The sequence below is a fragment of the Hemicordylus capensis genome, chromosome 2, assembly GCF_027244095.1.
Source record: "Hemicordylus capensis ecotype Gifberg chromosome 2, rHemCap1.1.pri, whole genome shotgun sequence".
In the NCBI taxonomy this organism is placed as follows: Eukaryota; Metazoa; Chordata; class Lepidosauria; order Squamata; family Cordylidae; genus Hemicordylus; species Hemicordylus capensis.
In genome coordinates, this window is record NC_069658.1 from 252,638,345 (window position 1) to 252,662,875 (window position 24,531).

Sequence of the window (24,531 nt, forward strand, 5' to 3'; positions counted from 1 at the left end):
TTATGAAATGGCCAGGCTCAAACTATCATACTTTGGACATATTATGAGTAAACACAGATCCCTTGAGGAGTCCATAATCGGGGGCAGATTAAGTTTTTGCTGCCCATAGGCAAAAAGGCTTTTGCTGCCCTTTTACCTTAAACAAAAAAGGTTTGACTATTCCCATCTCTAGCTGGGAAATGAAGAGCAAGAATCAGTGACTTGCTTCTCAGCAAATATGCACCTCCGCTAGAGGTTTGGGTACTGGTGGCCCTCAGGCTGGCTGAGGTGGCCAGTGGTGGCAGGTTGTGGGGGGGCGGGGAATCTGCCACCTTTGCCAAGAACTAGCTGAGGCAGCCATCTCAGTAAGCAACAGTTGTGGACTGGCCACACCCACACACCCCACCCCAGTAAAAAACACACACACCAAAAACCTTGTTTAAAATGAAATCTGAATTTAATGTAAACTTATGTCTTACAAAGGGATTTAGATCTTCTCACGGACGTATGAAAGGCTGCTTTTGTTTGTAAAGAACTGTGGAGAAGAACTGTGGGGGAAACTTCTTTGTCAGTATCCATAAAATGCTCTTTGTACTTCTTTCATACATCTTTATTTATCTACAAAATTTGTATGCTGCTCTTCAGGCAGATGGCTCCCAGAGAGGTGGTGAATAATACAAAAAAAAGATAGCTGTGGAAATAATAATTTAAAAATTGATCCAACCAGCAGAAGAGTAGAAAATTTAACATACTGAAAGGCATGGTTAAGTAAAAAAGAGTTCCACCTCGGTCAGAAAAGACAATAAAGTGGCACTGGGCAAGCCTTCCTGAGAATGGCATTCCAGATTTGGGGTGCCTCCTTCATTTGGGGTGCCTCATTCATTCATATTATTCATTGTTATTCATTGAATAACAATGAATTATTCATCACAATAACATTGTTCATTGTTATTCATTGAATATCTTCATTCAGAAGTTATTCTACTCGAGTACATAATCCCAAGCAGGAACAGAAGTCTTGCCCTGCCATGGGTCTCCCCTCCTCCAGCGCTCATGGTGACACAGCCTTCACCTGAGGTGGCGAAGGCTGTAAGTGTAAAGGTGGGTGCTTCCATGAGCAGAAGACTCAGGTGCCCGAGTCTCCTGCTCACAGAAGTGTCCACCATCACAATTGCGGCCTTTGCTGCTTTAGATGAAAACTGTGCATGTGTGAGCGTCGTGGGAGAGAGCAGGAGGGGAGTGGCAGATGGAAGGGTGGGACTTCCGTTCTCCCTTCGGATGATATATTCAAGTACACTGTCCTTTTTAATAATGTCTGAATGATATTATTGTGGCTATTGGGGGACAGGCAGGAACTGGCAGTGACAGGACACCTCAGCTGTCATCCACTGATCCGTCTGGGTGACTTTTTTCTCCTGTTTTATGCCTAGTAATTGTTGCGGGGAACCCTCTGGAACCTTTCCCTCCTGTTTAATTCAGTCCCTCGCTTTAACTAGAGAGGATTAGGCCAGGTCCCCGCAATAGAACTCATTGCCTGACAGAATTGAGTCAAATACAACGAAGAGCGTGTGCTCAAAAAAGCTTTTATTCATGATCATGAAGGCACAGTACAGGTCAAGAAAAGTCTGACAAGCACTGGGCCCTGAAGATACGCTGTGGCTAGCTTATATAGATTAAAAATGCAAGCAAATCAGTAAATCCTACAATACATGTCTTTGTAATTAAACAGATGATTTCATGATGTGCCAATTAGCCTTGGACATGAGCTACTGTTTGGCCTATCTGCCCTCCCTACCCCTTATTGGTATCTTCTGGTCCCAGCTATGTTTCTGCTGAGAGGAGAATTTGTCTCAAGACCTTGGCTACATACAGTATCTTTTGTCAGGCTCTGGTATTTGCTACCACTTGGCCGAAGGGCATCACCTTCTTAAACTCAAACAATTTCATTCTGGCCTGCTGGCCTTACATTCTGTTTAGAAGCCTGAACCAAACTTTTATACACGTATTTGTAGGCTGGATTAAACATTTCGTCATCATAATTAACTGATCTCTGCAATGGTCTGAGAGCTATATAGATATAATCAATCATGATATCCTTCTTGACTGCCTCTCGAGTATGGGAATTGGAGGTACTTCTTTGGAGTGGCTCCGGTTCTTTCTTGGGGTGAGGGTGCAGAAGGTGGTGCTTGGGGACTGTTGCTCAGCTCCATGGCTATTGGCTTCTGGGGTCCCGCAGGGTTTAGTTTTGTCCCCCATGCTGTTTAACATCTACATGAAACCGCTGGGAGAGGTCATCCGGGGACTTGGACTGAGTTGTCAGCAATATGCAGATGGAACTCGGCTCTATCTCTCCTTGTCACCTGATCCTAGGGAGGCAGTGGATGTCCTGAATTGGTGGCTGGATGCCGTGATGGGTTGGATGTGGGCTAATAAACTGAGACTGAATCCGGACAAGATGGAGGTAAAGTTGGTCAGTGGGAGAGCCAATCGGGATGAGGAGGTTCTATGACTTCTGGATGGGGTTGCACTCCCCTTGAAAGAGCAGCTTGGGAGTATTGCTGGATCCTGCTCTGCTTTTGGAAGTTCAGGTGGAGGCAGTGGCCAGGGGTGCCTTTGCTAGTGCGACAGCTGCATCCCTTTCTCAAAAAGGCAGATCAGGCCACTGTTACCCATGCCTTAGTCACGTCATGGCTGGATTACTGTAATGTGCTCTGTGTGGGGCTGCCCTTGAAGAATATTCAGAAACTGAAGCTAGTGCAAAATGCTGCAGCTAGGATTTTATCTGGAGCTGCCTACTGGGATCACGTCACACCCATTTTGAAAGAGCTGCACTGGCTTCTAGTTTGTTTCCAGGCTCAATTCAAGGTGCTGGTTTTGACCTTTAAAGCCCTTAACGGTTTGGGCCCTGGATACCTGAGGGACCACCTGCTCCCAAGGGTTGCTACCTGCTTGACGAGGTAACCTGAGGGGGCTCTGCTCTGGGTGCCAACAATGAGGGAGCCTTGGCTGTTGTGTACACGGGACAGGGCCTTCTCTGTTGCTGCCCCCAGACTCTGGAATGCTCTCCAGAGTCTGGGAAATGCTGCTATTTGCTCCTTGGTCTCCATCACAGTTTTTAGAAAGCATGTGAAATCTTGGCTTTTTACCCAGGCTTTTATATGATTGTCTCTACTGCTGCTTCTTTGTATTTTGTATGGTTATCTTATGCTTGTATTTTAAATCTTTTTAGTCAGATCTATGTTTTTATATTTTGGCTTAATATTTTGATTGTGTAAGTTTTATAGTCTTTTTAAATTTTTCTGTGTGAACCACCTTGGGGGTTGTTTTAATGAAAGGCGGTATACAAATTTAACAATAAACAAAGAAAATAAATACCCAATTTTACATATACAGTCCTGCCACTTAAATTAGTTGAATGCACTGCTTTACACCAGGTTATGCTGGGTGAAAGGTTTGATTGTGTGTGTGTTTAAGTAGAAATGCTGAATATAATGATCATATTTTAACAGTTATTGTTCTCAACAAATTTTTAATGCTCAGTAATCAGATCAATAATACAAAAATGACATCATGCCCAAGAGAAGCAGAAGATATTTCTCAGTCAGATTCAGATTTACTATGTATGGTAATTATTAAGTAAAATTAATAATGTTTGAAGTTGAAATCCTACAAATTTAAATTTTTTCTTTTATTTCCCTTTTGCAAGCACATTAATTAAAAATGCTATGCTGTATTTCACTTCTTGAACTTTTCTGTAAATGTAATCTATGCAAAATGACTTTGCCCAGTCAATGATGGGCCGTACCTCCTAGTTATAAATATTTATCACTGCCTAACAATAATATAATTAAAAAACCATGAACTTTTACCTTCTGCCCCGTGGAGGACACTGATCTGCCTAGTAAACAATTAGCAGCCCTTCCTTCTAGTAAAGATCTCTCTGTGTGGCAGGCAGGGGAGGAGGTTGGGCAATTATATGACAAAGAGGAGGGGGAGACAAAAGCAGAAAGGAACACTGGAGAGAAGAGACACTTTCTAGTTATAGCAGCCAATGACTGGGCACTTTTATTTAAAAGGGTGCTGTGTTTTACACTTGTGTATAAAAGCGAGCAATTCTTCAACAGTATCCTGAAATAAACAGAATAACCAAAGCTTCTGTAGGTTAGCCTTAAATTCCGCTACCTTTAAAAATATTGTCTTATACAGGCACAGTCATGCCAGTATAGTTAAGTTAAGAAGTGTTTTCAACATTCCGCCATTATAAGCCCAGAACATTCTATTGCTTATATGATGGTTGCTTTAGAAATGAGGCTCCATGCACCCATACTCTGCCTTGATCAGAGATGGATCAGGCAGAAATTCATCAGGGGCATCGCTGCTGCTTTGAATATTTATATACCACTCTTCAACCAAAGTAAGTTGGTTACGTTTTTTTAAAAGACCAACAAAAATTTATTTTTTACAGAAAGGCTCGACAAACCCCCAAACTAGATTTGAGCCTGTTCACACATCCCTAGCCTCTTCCCTTCTAAAACCATAGTCTTCTTCACTCTTTGGAACTGGAGGCTTATTTGATGATGGATTTTTAAAAATAATCAAATTGTTCTGTTTGAATGTAGAGATTTTATCTGGAATGCCACATTAGCAACAATGAATGGGCTTTGCGTGGTGTTTTTGGTCAATCCATTCATTGATCCAGGCCAGCTTTTGAATGGTGTTTTAGTTACTTTTATTCCAGTCCTGGAGTAGAGGCGTGCCAGTGGCGCACCCAGGGAAAGACTGGCAGGATAGACACCTGGAAGTGGTGGAAAGGTGGCTTTAGGACCTAGGGAAGTTGTTCCATGATTGACACAAGGGCCATCCAATCAGCATTGCGCACAGTTTGACTCTCATAAAAGAGGGCAGTTGTTCAGTAATTGACATTAGGGCTTTCCAATCAGCACTCTGCTCAGCTTGGTTCAGTGAAAAGGAGGAAATTCTTTCATGCTTGACACAAAGTTTAGCCAATCAGTACTTTCAAAATATAATCTCTCTGTCTGAGAGAGTCTCAGATGGGCGTCTTTGTCCACATAAAAGAAGGGTAAGAGGGTTTCTCCAGAAAACGAGGCTTCTGAGTATCTGTGGATCAGGGCTGCCGTGTCGGCATCGAAAAAGGTCAGTCGCCGCCCAGGACAGTTCAGTGAAACTCGAATCCTCTTCAGATCCTCACTCAGGGACCAAGTGCTTTTCCAGATCCCCCAGATCCCATCCTTCGGGTCAAATGTGGATTTGCCCTTTCTTCTCACAGACTTTCTGGCAACCCCCACAGCCCAGTCCCCCTCACTTGCCACAGTGACGTCCCAGCAATGCCTGCCTGTGGTGAATCCCTCACAGCCCAACACAAAAGTATAGTTGTCAAATCTCTCACGATTTGGAGGCCGGTCTTGAGCTTCACGTCCGCATGTCACACTTTTACGATCTTCAGACACGAGGAGCCAGGGATTTGCTGTGTCTGGATCCAGAGTCACATTTGCTGTTGGGGGTTTAGGGGAAGATGATGGAAGAGAAGAGAAGTAGAGTCAGCAAAGAGAAAGACTGATCACATTCCCGTTGCAATCAATGGGGCTTCCTTGTGCCTGCGGATAGATCTCTCCTTCTCCCATACTTCCCCCCACATTTCAACCAAACTATGCCTGAAAACTCAGAAAACGTTGGGCAGCCAAATCAAGACTGTGTAATGATGACTATGGAATTGATTTAAAGTATTTATATCCCACTATTTAAAGTAAAAAGCTGAGGAGGAGAAAAGACAGAATAGGGTTTCCTTTGAGCTGACCATTGGAAATTTCCAGGAAGAATCAGGGCCAAACCATAAATTGTATTAAATGTATAGTTTGGCCCTGGTGTGCTTTATTTTTATTTTGTAAATAGTGACCTGGTTCACACAATCATTTGAATCTAGGTCTAATGTGGGTTACCAATAAGCATGATTGTGTGAACCCATGCCAAGGTTGGAATCTCAGGCCAGAAACCACCTTGGCATTGGTTCACACAATGCTGAAGGCAGACAAAACGTTAAGGCATTTGCCCCCAGAAATGCATTTCAGGATACTGGAGTGTACTCTGCACACTGCAAGTTGACAGACTATCAGGAGAAGACTGGCTGTTTTTAAAATAAGTAACTATTTCACTAACTGATGCATTTAATGGCCTGTTTGAAGCAAGTCACTTAGGCAACTACAGGAGGACCTTGATATCCATGAGCCTAGCACTTGTGGTTTTGCATATCTGCGGTCGGGTTATTAGCACCTGATCTTGGTATTCGTGGGATGGAAGGTTAAACCCACGTATCTGTGGGCTGGGGTGGCCAGAAATTACCTTGGAGGTCATTTCCAACTGCCATTTTGGTTTTGAGAGCCATTTAATGGCTCAACAAAAATTGGTCAAAAACTGCTATTTTTAACTGATTTTCGCAATGGTGGACTACTGGAGAGCATGGCAGGGCACTTTGGAGGGTTTTTGGTGGTTTGTTTTTTTGGGGGGACACCTATTTTCAGCCAATTTTTAGTTAATTTCAAGCAATTTGGAGCAGTCTGGGAACCAATCCCCCCCTCCCATTCCCATAGCCTTCATTATCCATTATTTGCAAATTCATTATTTGCCTCCACCCCGTGGAATGAAAGCCCTGCAAATAATGGGGTCTTCTTGTACTTCAGAGTTTCCCAAAGGTCCCTGATTTGCCTTCATCCCCTTTGGGCCTGTTTTTTTTGCGGGGGAGCTTCATGTCAAGATGAACCCCTCCCCTGGGCAGTTTGAAGCTTTGCCATTACTGTAGCTTTGGAAAAGACAAGAAATCCCAGGAGAACCTATGCCATTCCTGGAACTTCATGGGAAAGATTTTTAAAAGCCCTTTTAACGTCAAGTTGTTGAACACAGCTGCTTTCTCTCTTGTGGCAGGGAGCAAAGGGGAAAACTCGGGACTGGTCCTGGTAAATACTCCCGTACACCACAAGTGCCAGCGTGGTGTAGTTGTTAGAGTGCTGGACTAGGACCGGGGAGACCCAAGTTCAAATCCCCATTCAGCCATAATACTAGCTGGGTGACTCTGGGCCAGTCACTTCTCTCTCAGCCTAACCTACTTCACAGGGTTGTTGTGAGGAGAAACTCAAGTATGTAGTACACCGCTCTGGGCTCCTTGGAGGAAGAGTGGGATATAAATGTAATAATAATAAATAATCTGAGGGATGTGGTAAAGTGAAGCTTTGAGGGGCCAAAAGGTTTGGCCAGCCCAGATTGCTTTGCTTTGACTCTTTAAGTCAGGGAAGAGCCACTCCTGGCTGGACCACGAATGTGGCACCGGTCATTTAACTCCTGGAGGGGCCACGTGGCCCCTTCAGGAGCTAATTATGCTGGCACTGTGTTCACAGGGAACAGCCGCTTAGCAGGGAAGAGCCCCTCCTAGCCTCTCCGCGAATGTAGTGGCCATTTAACTCCCGCTCAGGGGCTGTGCAGCCCCCGCTCGGGAGCTAAACCAGCACCCCTGCATCTGATGTCAGATGCAAGGTGTGTGTGTGTTGGGGCCGTGAGGCGCGGTCCCTGATTGGCTGCAGCCTGGGTTCTTTGAACCCGTTGGCCCAATGGTGGCTCTGCCCCTGACAGGGCATCTGTCCTCACCCTAAAACAAAATATGCCAGTTGTGCCTAGTTCCCTTCTCTTCCTGCCCAGAAGTAGGGGATGTATGAGCCAGCTGGATTTGAACCGTGGTTCGAACTGAATCAGCCGGATTCGAACTAAACTGGAAAAACCTGTTTTGTGCACACCCCTACCTAGAAAGAAGTGTGCATACCACAGATGGAAAGAAGGGAAAGAAGGCAGGAGACAAGGTGTCACTCCTCTTCTCCCCCAAGGTGCTGAACTATGAGTGGGGGCAAAAAACCTCTCTCCAGGTTTGTTTGTTTTATGAGCCATAATTTATGAGTTCATAATTTTATGAACATCTATCACTCCCATTCCCTTAGTATTGTTTTCTTCTACAGAAAAAAGCCCCCAATGCTTTAGCTTTTCCTTGTACAGAGATTATTTGGCCCCCAATTATTTTGGATCACCTTCACTTTTCCTCATTCTACTACATTATTTTGTGATGGCCTACCACCAATTTCACTGTCCCTGAAAAGTGCAGGCCAACATAGGTAAGTAGATAAAGATGTTAGTAGACTAGATCATGCAGCAAGGACACAAGGACTTCCAAATAATGGCATGACTGTAAAAATTCTCTGATAGGTGTATAGAAATTGCGCTTGGAGCTTTTTAGTCGATGGAAAAATACCAGCTATTTAAAAAAGGACAGTTTCTCTTTCTCCCAAATATTGTAACAGAATTAACTGGCCATCATTCAAAAGCTAGTGTTTTCCCCCACAGCTCATAATTTAGCAGAATTCACTATGTGTAGAGCAGGGGCGTAGCGAGACCGCCAGTGGGCTGTGTGCGGCCGCGGCAGGTGCCCCCGCTGGCCCCGCCCCCTGCGTCTGACGTCAGATGTGGGGCGTGTGGTCTGGCTCCCGAACGGAGCCTTGAGGCTCCATTCAGGAGTTGCAGTTTAACTGCTGAAGGGCCCGCATGGCCCCTTCGGCAGTTAAACTAAGGCTGGCGCTGCCTTTGCAGCAAAGCCCAAGAGCGGCTCTTGCCTGCAGGGAAGAAGCTCTCTTTGGCTGCGTTGCGAAGGCAGCGTCAGTCTTTTAGCTCCTGAAGGGGCCGCGCGGCCTCTTCAGCAGTTAAACTGCAACTCCCGAATGGAACCTTTGCAGGGAAGAGCCGTTCCTGGCTGGTGCTGCGAACGCAACGCCAGCCTTAGTTTAGCTCCCGAAGGGGCTGTGCGGCCCCCGCTCGGGAGCTAAACTACCACCCCCACGTCTGACGTCAGACATGGGGGGTATGTCAGGGCCGCTCTCGTGGCCCCTGATTGGTTAGCGGCCCGGGTTCTTTGAACCCTACGCCCCTGGTGTAGAGAAATGCTTGACTAACAAGCCAAAGGTTGCCGGTTCGAATCCCCGTTGGTACTATATCGGGCAGCAGCGATATAGGAAGATGCTGAAAGGCATCATCTCATACTGCACAGGAGGAGGCAATGGTAATCCCCTCCTGTATTCTGCCAAAGAAAACAACAGGACTCTGTGGGCGCCAGGAGTCGAATCAACTTGACGGCACACTTTACCTTTACTTTAGATAGTGGAAAGCTTCTATGGCTTAAGAAGGACTAGACAAATCCAGCGAGGACTGGTTTAACAAAAGGTCTTACTATGATAGCTAAACAGAACCTCCTAGAGTCTTTGGAGGAGGTGGTATATAAGAAAATTTTAATTGTAAACTTCCCTGAGCCATTTTGGAAGGGCAGTATACAAATCAATCAATCAATCAATCAAATAAATAAATAATAAAATAAATATTCAGAGGCAGTATATCTCCAAGTACTCTTCCAAGCAAATGCTGACAAAAGTTACTAATTCATCTCATTTTTTTAACCAGCTAATGTGCCCACATATAGTGACTAGTTGACTAATGGGCGGGGGACAGTGGGGGGGACCCAGCTTTCCAAAACACCTGCCCAAACAGCTGGACATTATTCCCAGCCACCTCAGGGATCCAGGCATATTGCTATTTTCAAGTCTCCCTCTGACCTGGCTGGCCACTTTGGAAAACAAGATGCTGGATTTGATGGGAACTTGATCTGATCCAATTGAACATTTTGTATGTTCTTATGTCAAAAGCTCATGTTTTAAAGCCACAGAAAGAAAACAAAAGTTGGCATGGAACTGCTCCTCCATTCTATTTGTAGTCAACACATTGGTGATTCCAGAGCCCCAGGACAAGACTGTGGAACGCCAGTGAAACATAAGCACAAAACTTTCTGACAGCAAGTCCCCATCCTTTCCTGAATTCGATACTCCATCGGTCCCCAGAAGGTACCTTTCTTCAGCTGAAGTCCCAATAAAAGAGTGTCTAGGAAGGAAAGGGAGCAAACATTAAGTATCCCACCACCATGACCATTAAAAACATGCTAACAAAAATACTCTCTCAGTTGATTCCTCTCTCTCTCTCTCTCTCTCTCCCTCCCTCCCTCTCTCTCTCTCTCTCTATATATATATATATTTCCTGTATTTCAAATGAAAGATTAAGCAGGTGGGAATTATTACCCGCAACTCTGATGTGCTTACAGGTATTCAATTGTGTCTTTTCCCGATGTGGTTTTTCACATGATACCTTATGGGTATTTCCAGATGGAGGATTATTCTGTACAAGCTGAACCCGCACAGAGCATCTCTGTGTTAGTGTATTTGGCCTTCCCACCCCCTCACTCTGCCTTGCCCACCCCAGAGACTTGGCAGGGCAGCAGAAGGCCCCCTCACTCAACTCCCCCCCCCAGCTTGGCATCTCTGCTTGTTGCCCCCCACTCATCGCTCGTCAGTTGCTTTCCCCCACCCACTCAGTGCTCGCCAATTCCTCCCCCCGTTCACTCTTTGCCCTTCCCCCTGCTCACTGCTTAGCAGTGGCTTCCTTCCCCCACTCGCCCATTCCTCCTTCCCACTCGGCACTTGTCAGTTGCTCTCCCCACCACACCGCTTGCCACTCAGCCTTTGCTCGCCACACTTGGCCCCCTGTTCCACCTCCCCCCCCCCCGCCGCTGCCTTAAGCCATCCCATGGCGGCAGAGAGGACGGGCAACGACAGGGCAGTGGCAGTGGAGACAGTGACGAAAGCTCCTTCCATGAGCCCACCAGGTTGTACATGAAAGCCCCGCCCCTGCATTTTCATTGGTCATGGCTGCAGTGTGTGGGGGGGTGGGCTTGCCAAGTATGACCTTAGTGTATTATATATAGAGATTGACTTCTGTGGCTTTCTGAACTGAAATGTGTGCTGCTGCGGAGAACTGGAGCTTGCACATGGCACAGTTCTTGTGGGTTTGTTTTGTGGATTTATGGCATTACCTTCCATCCATACTGTGTTACCTTTAGGAACAGATTTCTACAACTGGAAAGGGCTTTGAGAAGGAGTGGAGAGGCATGAAAATCACCACCCCTCCATGCCTGGACTGCTTGGAGACTGCTGCCAGTCTGTGTAGACAATACTGAGCTAGATGGACCAATGGTCTGACTCAGTATATAGTAGCTTCCATTGTTCTTATGATCATGTCATCTAATAGGATTGCTCAGGAGTAATTTAGTCTGGGTGTCAGCCACTATGATTAAGACTCATGGAAACCATGAACTTAACCATTCATCTAGCTACCCAAATGCCCCATTGGTTTCAAAGTGGTTGAATCTTCATGAATAAGTTTAGCTGAATTGAGGCCTATATCTTCAGAAGTATCTCTCCAACATTTTGACGGGAGCCCTTTTCACAGTGAACAAAAATTGCCTTCTCATCAGGCAAATTATGTATTCTTCTCCCCCTGCTATAATGACTTTCCTGCCTATTCTTGGACAAATGAAGTATTTAGTAGAACATTATTGTAGACCTTCTTCTTTACCTTTTAATTGCTTCCTGACAGCCTCCAGGAAAGGATTTATATCACACAATTCCCAGAACTTCCACTTCAGAGCAGGAGAAAACATCACAGGATTTGTATACTTGTTCTTTGTGTGATACCTAGTGGAGAGAGAGAAAACGGTAAACCTTTCAGCCATGCAATTCACTATTCCTTACTGGGGTAAAGGAAACAACAGAAATCCCCCAAACACAAGCAGATGTTGAGCTGAAAAGAGGGACAGATTTGGTTTGGGGAGGGGACACTCTCAATGCGGCCCTTAAGACACCAAAGCCTCATGTCTGATGACCAAACCAGACTGTATAATGTCTCGGGGAAGATGATATGTTACCCTGCTAACTGTGCAAAGAGGCAGCTTTTAAAGTGGTGATTCTCTCATATTGAGCAGGGGAGAGCAATTGTCCCTATCCAACCCCAGCACAAAATCCCTCCAGTGGTGCTGCTGGTGTCTACCTTGTATTTCTTTTTAGATTGCGAGTCCTCTGGGGACAGGGAACCATCTTTATTATTATTATTATTATTAATAATTCTTCTTCCTCTTCCTCTTCATAAACTGATTTAAGAATTGTTGAAAAGCAGTATATATTTGTGTGGTGGTTGTTTTTTAAGTGACATAGTCATGCTCGAGTTTTCCACCCCTGTCCACTTCACTGGCTGTCCTTGCGGAAAACATGGAGAGTTTCTGTATGACAATCAGAGGTGCACCTAGGTAATTTTGGAGCCTGGACCTAAAGACCTTTGGAGGCCCCCCTCCCTTGCAAATTAAGCATCATCATGCTCCTCCGGGTAACCACACCACCCAGGACAGACAAAGAGGATTTGGGAGCCTCCAGGGGCTGTGGAGGCCCTGGACTTCAGCCCTGAAGTCTAGGGGTAAGAGCACCTCTGATTAAATCACACAGCTCCAGGGCGATGTAAAGAGGAGGTGCAGGGTTGATGCTCTCAGCCACAGCTGAGAAGCTTTCTTAGAGCTTCTAGACTGAGCATGAGCAGCACCTTAAAGTGATCTGTGTGGCAAGAATATAGAAGAATGTCACACCTTCTCTGCTTCTCCTCTGAGGAGTACCTCAGAGGTGCTCCATGGGAAAGCTGGACATGAATGCAACTGGATGGGGCAGTCATTGTCGTGTTTGGCACTAGAGTGGCCCAATCCAGATACTGCCAAAATAACTTTACTGTCTAGTTCTGTGAGACCAAAAGAGCTACTGAGACTTTGAGGTGAGTCTCACGATTGGTGAGACTTGCCGAAATCAGGTCAGCGGGGAGAGTGGGCTTAGCCCTCTCTCCCCACAGACGAGGGCCCGCGGAGCCCTGGGTGGCCAAATCGGCTGCCCACACGACTGCTGGCTCTGTCACAGAGCCGGTGGGGGCTGCGGGGATCGGGGGCCGCGTGGCCCCCAGAAGGTCCAGGATGCCCTGCACGAGCGCGCGGGGCATCCTGGAGAAACCCCCAGGGCCAGGAGGCTTGTTTCAGCCTCCCAGCAGGGGTATCCTCCTGTGTTGCTGCAGAGGGAGCCATGCCACAGCAACACACAATCACAAAGATGCTCACTCCGTTAACCTCGGCTAAGGGGAGGGCTACCTAAGCAGGTGACCCGCTTTGAGGAAACCAGGCTTGCCTGCGAGCCTGGTCATTCTCACACTCGCCCAAAAGCGGGCTAGGCTCCCTTTGCCCGCTTTTTGGTGATCGTGAGAATCACCTCATTGAGTTTTCTTAGTAACACTCAGGAAAACCTGAAACATACATTTGGAGAGGTAGAAGATGTTGGAGATGCAGCTTCTGATATGAATACGATCACAACAGATATTAATATACTGCTTTTCAACCAAAGTTCTCAACGTGATTTGCTTAGATATAGGTAAATAAAGTAACTGAATCGAATTGTGTCCCCAAAGGGCTCACAATCTAAAAATGAAACATAAGATAGACACCAGCAACAGCCACTGGAGGGATGGTGCTGTGCTGGGGATGGACAGGGCCAGTTGCTCAATAAAGAGAATCACCACTTTTTAAAGGTACCTCTTTGCTCAGTTAGCAGGGGATGGCATCGACTCTTAGCACTTGCAATCCTATTGACCACTAGGGGCACCAAGGGTAGAGATAGTGAGCAAGGGAATTGCCTTTCTGACTACACTTTCTCTACTCAACTTTGTTCGACTGATAGTGTCGGGTTTCATTCTCTCACCTAAGAGACAGACTTCCTCTTCCTCCTCCCCTTCCTGATGCAGTGAGCAGCTAGGCATGGAGGCCTTTCCTATATCTCTGATGCATTTGCCAAATAAACTACTTTACTTAGAATTTTAACTCCATGTCTCCAGACAGTATGAATTAGCAGCACTCTCCTTACTTGTGCGCTTTCACTGCAGGTGGGGGAGATAAATTATCTCCCCTCCAAATCTCTCTAACAGAAGATAGCTAAGTTTGATGAATTAAACAACGTAAGTTGTCCAAGACCAATCCAGAGTTCTTGTAGATGCAGATTTAATCCTTGTTCTTGAGCTATAACTGTCAAAGTCCAACCCCAAGATCTTCTAATGGCAAACACATGATTTTTGGTCAAGGAGATTAGGAGTCTCTGCCTTGTTCAGTCAGGAAACAAGGCTGGTATAACTTCTAAGAACATAAAAACCTAAGAGCATAAGAATAGTCCTGTTGGATCAGGCCAAAGGCCCATCTAGTCCAGCATTCTGCTTCATACAGTGGCCAACCAGGTACACTGGGGAAGCCTGCATGCAGGGGGAAAGGGGCAACCATCACCCACCATTCTGTTGGTATTCCCCAGCACCATGGCCATGCCCCCTCTGATCCTGATGGAAACATATAGCTATCCAGGCTAGTAGCCACTGATAGCCCTATCCTCCTTGAATTTGTCTAAACCCTTTTAAAAAACTATCTAGATTTGTGGCCTCACCAAATCTGGCGTTAGTGAATGGAGCCGCGGACTCTTTTGGTAAAGGGTGAGGCAAGTGCTTTTTATTTGACAGTCCTCCCTTTGGAAACTTATAGCAGGATATGTGCCATCCCAGTTCAGTTGGCTCCTGAAAAAAAACTGTGTTTTGCCTTTGGGAGGGTTAGGCTATGGGATTTTTATGGGAAAATACTTAGTCTGTCATGAGTTATTGTCAACAATAACTGTTGAAGAAGGAGTTCCAGTGCAGCGACCTTTTGCACCAACTATCCTAATGACCACTAGGGGCATTGGGAGTAGAGCTCCCTAACTGTTCTACCTCTCCCTACTCTATGACCCCTGATCTGACTCTTCCACGCTTCCTGTGCTGAGTCACAATCCTTCCTTTCCTCTTAGAGAACAGATAGAAACATCTGTCTCCCTCCTTATCTATTCATTATGTGGTCCTTTAGATTATGTTTAGGCTTTCCTATCCATGTGTTTTCTCTAAATAGCTGCAACAACTAAACCATCCTCTGCTACCTACTCTGTAACTGGAGTGTGTGCTCATTCCTTAGTGCTCTGCTGTTTTACGTACTGGGAGTAAAAATCAACAACCCCCAACAATAACTTGGTGGTATCTATGGATGACATAGTTCCCAGAGTTCTCCCATTCTTCCACCCTGAGCCACCCTCATAAATGTCTTCAGATCCATGATCGTCATAAGGGGAAGTATGTTGGAATCACTTACCTCCCCAGTGTTCTTTTGATATCCTGTAGGGAAGGAGAAGGAAGAAGGAAGTCAGTCCCTACCATAGGCCGTATGATGAAGACTCCTCAGGCTCTGGGAACTCTGGTCCCCTGGTGTGTTTGGGTGGCAGCAAGAACCACTCATGAACTACAGGGGTAATAGTCCAGTTGGGTTACGACCCAGGCGGGGCTAGCTCAAGACTTCTTACTGCCCGACATGAAGAACAAGATGGGACATTCCAGGCCTTTGTTACCTTGGGTGGACGTTTCCGCCATGGAAATACTCCATGGCAGATAACTTCATGGTGGAGAGGTCTATCATCGGCTACTAGTCAGAGGGCTATAGGCCACCTCTAGCCCCAAAGGCAGGATGCCTCTGAGTTCCAGTTGCAGGGGGAGCAACAGCAGGAGAGAGGGCATGCCCTCAACTCCTGCCTGTGGCTTCCAGGGGCATCTGGTGGGCCACTGTGTGAAACAGGATGCTGGACTAGATGGGCCTTCTTGGCCCGGATCCAGCAGGGCTGTTCTTATGATGTAACATTAAAACAGGACCACACACTATCATACGCCCTGTTTTAATTGTTATTTTGATTGTCTTGAATGTTTTGTTTTATTGGTTGTAAACCATCCAGGTCTATTATACTGGATGGTAAAAACATGTGGCAAAACAAACAAATTATGCATCATCTTAATGTGGGGTCTAATTCCTGGGGTCCTTTTAGCAGCTGCAGTGCAAACCTGGGGACCTTCTGCATGTGCCTTGCCAGAGTGCTGTGGTTCCTTGTGCCCAAAGATGTCCCTACTCAATTTCTACATGTCCTGAGCTGCTGAAGGTGCGGAGCAGAGTTTTTGTTGGGGGGCGGGGGGGGGAAGACTTCAACTTTTGAAGGAAGCAGCAGATACACCTCATGGGGAAGCATTAAGAAATGGTACCCACCCACCCCCTACACACACACACCTGCAGTCTGAATCTGTACACTCAATTCTACCCCATCAGGATGTTACCGTCACATTCAGGAGCATGCATAGACCAGGCCTCACCTGTAGCAGTTCACTTGCTGGCTGTTGACTTTTCTTCTCCATGTCCTGGATCATATTGTCAAGAGTGGAGAGTTCCTCAGAGAGTCTGACCATCTGCTCCTCCCTTCTTGCTGCAATCTCCTTCTCCACCTCTTCCATCTGGGCCAGCAGAAGTTTCTCCTGTTCTTCCAGAAACTGGCGTAGTTGTCTGAACTCAGCCACTGTCTTTTGCCTCTCTGCTTTTGTCTGATTCTGCAAAAAGACAGATGGAAAGAGGTGAAAAGTAGACCAACGCCAGGGATGTAGTGGATGTAGCAGCACCAAGAGGAGAGTTATGAGAATCCTTTAAGAAAGACTCTTTTTACTTTTGACAGCAAGCAATCAATCACATCAACATTCAGGAGGGAAAGAGCTTCAAAAGATTTCCAAGAGGCCACTGTTAGAATGACCTTTCCATACATATTTTTTATGGGGAATCAAGTCATTGCAAGAAGTATATTTTCTTTAAAAATACAGTTGCCTTGTTGGTTTGTTTTTCACTCCTTCTGAATTTCAAATTCAATTTCCCCCCAATATTGATTGTAGATTATAGTACTTGTCCACTCTTCTCAGTAATAGTGATACTTACAAGGAGGTCTTGGCTTTCTTTTGTGGCATCTGCTTGATAGGAAAGTATGGTTTTTCTCTCCTTTCTCAACATATCAAGGCAGCAGCAGATCTGAGCCTAAAGAGAAAGCAAACGTTCAAGGTTCACTATATATACAGATTACCATGATGAGACAGACCAGTTCTGTCTCACCATACCTAGGACCTTTGGTGGCCTCCCAGGACACATGAAAGTACCTTTGGTCTCCCAAGTGCTATATTGCTCTATTTTGATTCATAGAAAAATTTTGCTTTCCCACTATAGATTACAATATCCATTTTAAATCTGGAGAGGGAGCCTCCTCATCATGTCCTGGATCCAAACTCCACTTTTGAAGAGTTGTCTTATTTTAGCAAAGGAGGAGAGCTGGTCTAAGGAAGGAGAGCTGGTCTTGTGGTAGCAAGCATGAATTGTCCCCTTTGCTGAGCAGGGTCTGCCCTGGTTAGGGTTGCCATATTCTGGCTTTCCAGATCCGAGTGCCTAATTTGCATATTATGTAAATTAGCTTGAAAATAAATCTTGAGCAGAATAGTGGCTGCACGTTTTAGTCCATAACTCCACTTCTACAAGGGGTAGAGCTTAGCTTTAAAAAGAAAGAAAGAAAGCTGAAATCCAGGCAGATCTGGGTGGGCTAAGCAATCTGGGTGAGATGCTTAAAATCCAGGTGAAACCTGAAATTCCGGGGAACATGGCAACTCTAGCCCTGGTTTGCATTTGAATGGGAGACATGTGTGAGCACTGTAAGATATTCCTCTTAGGAGATAGGGCTGCTCTGGGAAGAGTACCTGCATGTATGCATACAGAAGGTTCCAAATTCCCTCCCTGGCATCTCCAAGACAGGGCAGAGAGAGACTCTGGCCTGCAACCTTGGAGAAGCTGCTGCCAGTCAGTATAGACAATACTGAGCTAGATGGACCAATGGTCTGACTCAGCAGAAGGCATCTTCCTAGGTTCCCATGAACCCATGTGCAGTGGGTTCAAACAGATGACCCTCAAGGTCCTATTCAACTGTATCATAGAATGATGGTATTGGTTAGTAGCTGAGTATTTGTAATGTGTAATGCTAGTTTCAATTGCATGATAGCTTCAGTGGTACAAACTTCACGTGTGTATTACTGCACACATTTGGGACTACCATTTTGCCTCTGCCAGGCATCTACCTCCAAGTTAGTGGTGAATCTGAAACTAAACCCAGTGTAGGATACAATACCGTATCTATTTTGTCTAAGTAATGCATCCGTTAAGGCTGTGCTCTTCCCACATAATTTCATGGCATTTTAGAGCATGAGTGAATGTGGCAAGCTCTTAACATACCATGGTGAACAGAAAGTTGTTCTTGTTGTTTTGTCTATTGAGTTTTATCCCTTTTTGAAAAGGCTGAGTACAAAACTCTCTGATCAACCAAATGCAAAATTTAAATGTAAACTGAGCAACTTACAGGAGAAAAAACAAGATGTAGCATGATCAATAAGGAATATTCATGCCACACTTTCTGCTATTACTGCAACTACTATTTATATGCCACTTTAAAACAGTTCTCAAAGCACGTTACAAATACAATAAATAATAATGAGGAGGGGGAGGTTCCCTGGCCCCAAAGGGCTCACAGTCTAAGAAGAAGCAGAAGGGGGCACCAGCATTAACCACTGGAGGGATGCTGTGCTGGGGTTGAATAAAGCCAGTTTTTCTCTCCCTGATAAATATAAGAGAATCACCCTTTTGAAAGAGGCTTCTTAGCCTAGTTAGCAGGGTACTTGCTAACTAGGCAAAAAAGGTTCCTTTACCACATTTAGGAGGATAAGGGGTACATCGAGCTATTATGATTCCCTCCACTTATTAAGATCCCATGGAGAGGTTTGGTTACAGCTGCCACTGGCTCGTTTGGTGGCTACATGAGATCAGGCCTTCTTTGTGATTGCTCCAGGGTGGAATGTGCTGCCTGTCAATATGAGAGTGTCTCCATCTCTGGCTGCCTTCAAAAAATCACATAAGGCACACCTGTTTTCTCAGGTGTTTTGCTAAAACTATTTTTTAAAATGTTTTTGTTAAAACTATTTTTACAATATTATGTTTTAAAATTTGTTTTTATTGAGCTTTATTTATTGTTTTAAGTTGTGTGCACCACCTTGAGATAAATACTAGAGAGAGAGAGAGAGAGAGAGAGAGAGAGAGACAGAGAGAGAGAGAGAGAGAGAGAGAATGAATTAGCCATTAGCTAAATGGAACCGCCACATTCAGAGGCAGTATACCTCTCAATACCTTATGCTGGACACATACAATGGAAAGAGCCTTAAAATAATTCTGCAGTGGGCTTCAGATGAGTTTTATTTGTAAATTAATTGAGAAGTCAAGACCACTCTACCGAGATTAGCATGATTATTTTTTACTACAGTCTTACTGATCACAGTCCTTTGTGTTTGATAAGAATTAAGGCCAACTAAAACCAATGGACTTACTTCTGAGTACATTCTTCCAAGCTTTATGAGGGGTGGGGTGGGGAGTTAAAAAAGGGTTCCAGGCATGCAGGGCCAGATTATGGCTTGCTGAGGCCCTAAGCTATGTGAAGCTCAAAAGGCCCTGTAGCACTAAAAGTAGGTCAGAAGCCCCACCCATCATTAACCCCCTCATTAAACGGCTTGCTAAGGGGTTTGCTTCCTCTCGGAGAGAAGAGAAAGCCCACCTTCTTGGTTTTGAGTCTCTCTGATGTACTTCAAAGAGGAGCAAAGCACAGCCAAAATGACTGCTGGCAGGAGTGTGGTGAGGACAGGGAGGAGAAAGGGAGTGGAGCAGAGAAAGGAAACAACATAAAAGGAAAGGGAGAGGCTGTTTAACGGTACAAAGGTCAGAGTGCTTATCGGCTTTCCTTGTCAGGCAACCATTTCAGAACCAGGAAGTCACTCTCTAAAATTTGCCAGGACTTGCCCCTCCCAACTCTGTAAATCAGAATCCCTACTGAGCAGGGGGAATGGCATTCTTATGCACCCCATCGGAAATAATAGTGCATTGGCTGACATGCCACAGACGTAGGGGTGTGCGGGTGAGGTTCAAATTGCCCACATTCCATGATGCATGTAGCACAGCCAGAGGGGCTGTGTTTCAGGGCAGCAGAGCGCTTTCATGTGTGCTCAGTGAATACTGCTGTGCAATGCAACAGCCATCGGTAACAGGGCCGTAGCAAGGTTGGAGTGGGCCCAGAGACAAGATTTTAAAACGCCGCCCTCCGCTCACTGAAACTCAGCTCATGAAGTAAAGAAATCTTAAATGAGGCTGAATAGTGGTAACAAAAAGAAAGACATGCTGTTCTGGTAGCTCCAGGTCTTAACACTTATCAATTTCGGAGGATGAATACAACTGAAGGAAGCCCGGGCGGGTGCGCGGCTGGGGGAGTCAGTCATGTGACTTGCCTCTGGGCAAGGCAGTGGGCCCCCAGACAACTGTCTCCTCTTGCCCTATTATAGTTACGCCCCTGATCAGAAATAATGGGTGTCACGTTGCACAATTGTGTGCATGGCACGCTTACAATGGAGCACTACTATCCAGTGTAGCCCCCTTGGCAGTGCTCACACACCATGGCTTGAGCATGTGCTCCAGCCACCTGTGCTGCGTTCCTTTGCACGGTATGTCAGCCAGTCTTTTTTTTTTTTTTTTCAAATTCAATTTTTATTGATTTTAACGATAGTAATATTATCATTCATTACAAATACATACAAAAAAGGTGGACTTCCCGCTTACATTTCTTCGTGAATCATCAACTATAAAATTTACCCTTGCTATAATAATAATTCAAAACATTAATTCAAACCCTTACAAACATAATTAATCTAACCAACCTGCAATTTTTACTAAATTTCAAACCCTGCTGTCAAGTCCATAGTAGGAAAGTAATTCTTTAGATACAACAAGAATGGTTTCCAATCTTCTTTAAAACATTCCAAGTTTTGATCTCTTAATAGTGCTGTGAGTTTTGCCATCTCCGCAAATTCCAAAATTTTTATCAGCCAATTTTCTTTTGAAGGCAATTCATTACTCTTCCATTTCTGTGCATATATAATTCTAGCCGCCGTAGAGGCATACATAAAAAATGTTAAATTAGTTGTAGGAATTGCACCTTGTGTTACTCCCAGCAGGAAGGATTCTGGCTTCTTAGGAAATGTCATTTTAAATATTTTCTTTAATTCATTATATATCATATCCCAATAGGCTTTAGCCTTCCCACAGGTCCACCACATATGGAAAAATGTGCCTTCAAAGTGTCCACACTTCCAGCATTTGTTTGAAACATTTTTATACATTAATGCCAATTTTTTTGGTGTCAGATACCATTTATACATCATTTTATAATAGTTTTCTTTTATAGCATAACATGCAGTAAATTTTAAATCATTTCCCCATAACTTTTCCCAGGCTGCCATTTCTATATGGTATGTCAGCCAGTCTTAGGAGAATGGGGCTCTTCTCTGTCCCTGCTAAGAGTCTGGAAACTGAGTGCCACAAGGCAACATGTGTGGAGGAGGAAGGCGAAGTGATTTTCACTTCTCTCTGCTCCCGCTGTGAAAAGGGCATTTGCAGGGAAGGGAGAAAAGTGAAAACCATTCCCCGCTCCCCTCTGTTTCAGAAATAAGCCTGCAAGGCAGCTAGTTCCCTGGCTTCTTGTGAGGATGGAGAACAGCTCTGCCCTCCTAAAACTGCATGGCATGTCAGCCATTATTAATTTATATTTAATTTATTGATTTATTAGTATTATTACTTTATTAGCACCTAAAATCTCCGAGGGCCAGGACTGGCCAACAGCATGTACACCAGCACTCTCCTGAATCACTACAGCAGATTCTTTAAGTAAAAAATGGTCTTAGTGCTTAGAAATCTGTTCTCCAAATGGGTCTGTTTTGAACAAAAACTGACAAGAAGCTGTCACCCTATTTTTTGTTGAGCTGTACTTCAAGGAACCAGAACTCAGCAATTTTAAATCCTTTTCATTTGAAATTTCACAAAGATCACCTTCAAACAGACCTGCCCTAATGTGGGAAATTTCCAGCCAATTTGACTCTTAGGTTAGAACCTGTTAGGTTAGAATCTTAGTTAATTATAGAGTGTCTATCAGCACTCAGTTGTTAAGCGTGGGTGGCACAGATAAAATTCTACTATTATAAACAAGATTTGGCAGGGGCATAACCTTCTTCAGTTTATATTCCCACCCACCTACCCAGAAGCAACTCAGGCACAGTTGATTACACATGCCAATTCATTTTGCAATATATAGCTGTAATTTAAGGTGAGCTCAGTTGCCCTGATAATGATGTTCTGCTTCTAATTAAAATCAAGAGTACTTTGAACAGGGTTGTTTTAAAAATATATTAATTTTAAATTGCACCGGATAATTGGTGTGGTCCTGTAGATGATTTTTTTTTAAAATGATAGATATATTTAAAAATTGTTCTGCCCACAGAAAACCTGTCATTTTTAAATGTCATAACCTTGATGTCACCCCCCACCCCCATTACTGCACAGAAGATGTGAGGCAATATAGAGGTCTCAACCAGAATCGAGTTTTTATTAAGCGTTCGTGGATTATTATTATTATTATTATTATTATTATTATTATTATTATTAGTTGTTGTTGTTTATTCGATTTCTATACTGCCCTCCAAAAATGGCTCCAGGTGATTTACACAGAGAAATAATAAATAAATAAGATGTATCCCTGTCCCCAAAGGGCTCACAATTTAAAAAGAAACACACAAGATAGACACCAGCAACAGTCACTGGAGGTACTGTGCTGGGGGTGGATAGGGCCAGTTACTCTCCTCCTGCTAAATAAAGAGAATCACCACGTTAAAAGGTGCCTCTTTGCCAAGTTAGTAGGGGTTGGTGATGCCCCCAATACCTGGTGGACCCTTTGCAGCTTGAGACTAGAAGAGATCATCCATCTCTAGTTTAGGATACAAAGCCGGCTAAATCCCAGTTTGCTATATCAGGATGTCTTTACAGGTAAATGAAGGGCACTTCCTAATACGAAGTCAATCTGCAATTGTCATTCCATTCACTCCCTCTTTATGGGGGTTTGCATGAAGTTGCCATCCGTCCATTGGCTACCTGTATGTCCCCACACTTAAATAATTACGATTATTAGCAAAGAAAAGCTTACACTTCCCAGAATAATAGAGAAGGAGATGAGAACAGTGCCCGTGAACTATTGTTAGTGCAACTGTTCTGTCTTTTTCGAGACTGGCATGCCCAGATACAATAGGTCACAGCAGAAACAGGAGGGGTAAAAGGGGGAGCAACTGTCCCAAAAATATGTTCGATCTACCAAGGTGTGGAAGGCACATTGGAATTCTGTGCATGGTGACTGGTCATCCACACGTGTGGAATAGTGATGACTGACTTGCAGTCAGTCAAGACTCTCTTATAGGAGTGAATTTTAGAAGAATTTAGACATAATCTATAGTTATTTCCTTTCCCCATCAAGATCCACATCAATTTCCTACCTTGTACTGTTGACAAGCCTCCTCCAGAGGAATCACCTTGTGATTTTCGTGTTCCTTGGATCTGTCACACACCACACAAATGAGAGTGCCATGGTTTTTGCAGAAGAGTTTCAGGCGCTCCTGGTGTTCCTCACAGACTTTCCCCTTTCTTTCTCCCCTCTGAAATTCCTTGGCTATTTCTACAACACTTTTCAGCTGCCAGTTTGGGATGAAGCTTGTTTTCTGAACTCTTTTTCTACAGTGAGGGCAGGAAGCCTCTCTGTCCAAGTCTTCCCAACACCGGGTCAGGCATGCTTGACAGAAATTGTGCCCACACTCTGTAATGGTCACTGGGTCTTTGAAATAGTCCAGACAGATGGGACAAGTAGCTTCAGTACAGAGATCCTTGACTGGATCCACAGCTGCCATGGCTGCCTCACAGTGAAACAGTGCAACAGTTATAGCTCTGATTCTTCCTCCGTGAATGGGTGTTTCCCTTACTGGAAATGTGATGACACACTCTCTTGTGGAATGCTGATGTAAAATCAATGGCAGTGAAGCCTGAATGAGCTAGAACAGCCGCTTGATATGGAAAAGTGTGTGTGTGTGTGTGTGTGTGTGTGTGAGTGAAGTTGCAGCTGGGGATAATGGGAGTTATCAGCTGGAAGTTTTTCACACAGGGCTTTTAAAGCCCTTTAACTCTCATCTCCTCCGGAATGGAGGGGGTGAGTTTACATATCGGCCAGATTACCCCAAAGTCCCTGCGAGTTATCGGGGAGCAGTTCACACACAATTCGGGTTTTTCACTGCATGTTAGAATGTAGCCCAATTTATATCCAGGGTAAAAAAAAATTCCATTATTTGCATCAGGGGGGTACAGAGGCGTAACTATGGGGGGGCGGGGGGGGCACGTGCCCCGGGTGCCATCTTTTCTGGTCACATGGGGGGGCGCCGCCATGAATATATATATATATATATATATATATATAAAATTTTGTTAATACAAATGTTTCCTGTTCAGTGCAGCAGCACTGCAGCAGTCAAGGGAGCGCGTCGGCGCCCCCTCCCCCACGAGCTGTCCCTTCCGCGCCGCCCGCGCCCCCCCCCCCATTGCTTTGCTGGCGCCTGGCGGCCAGTCAGTGGCCTGGCTTGGCGGTGGCGGCAGGCGCTTGTGAGGAAAAACCTAAGTATAATGTAGTATGTTGGGGGGGTGGGGGGCACGGGGGACGCCATTTCAGTGCTTGCCCCGGGTGCCGTTTT

The 24,531-nt window shown here is 44.9% G+C and overlaps 1 protein-coding gene across 1 annotated transcript; it reads right to left on the reverse strand.

Annotated features, from left to right (window-relative positions):
• Positions 1–1,544: 1,544 nt before the first annotated feature.
• On the reverse strand, positions 1,545–24,128 carry LOC128345163 (tripartite motif-containing protein 10-like). The gene is made up of 7 exons (XM_053296694.1): positions 23,293–24,128; positions 16,787–16,882; positions 16,180–16,410; positions 15,140–15,162; positions 11,482–11,600; positions 9,922–9,954; positions 1,545–5,491 (listed from the first exon to the last, which is right to left on the reverse strand). Exons 1-7 carry the CDS (start codon positions 23,698–23,700, stop codon positions 4,938–4,940), a joined length of 1,464 nt encoding a protein of 487 aa, XP_053152669.1. The 5' UTR covers positions 23,701–24,128; the 3' UTR covers positions 1,545–4,937.
• Between the last annotated feature and the right edge of the window lie 403 nt (positions 24,129–24,531).

Bases quoted from the DNA above. Each gene is read 5' to 3' on its own strand.
- LOC128345163 (XM_053296694.1), bottom strand. From the start codon at position 23,700: ATGGCAGCTGTGGATCCAGTCAAGGATCTCTGTACTGAAGCTACTTGT. The intron at 16,411-16,786 runs GTAAGTATCACT...GTCTTTTTGCAG, and splicing joins AAGAAAGCCAAGACCTCCTT to AATCAGACAAAAGCAGAGAG. The intron at 11,601-15,139 runs GTAAGTGATTCC...TCTCTCCACTAG, and splicing joins ATCAAAAGAACACTGGGGAG to GTATCACACAAAGAACAAGT.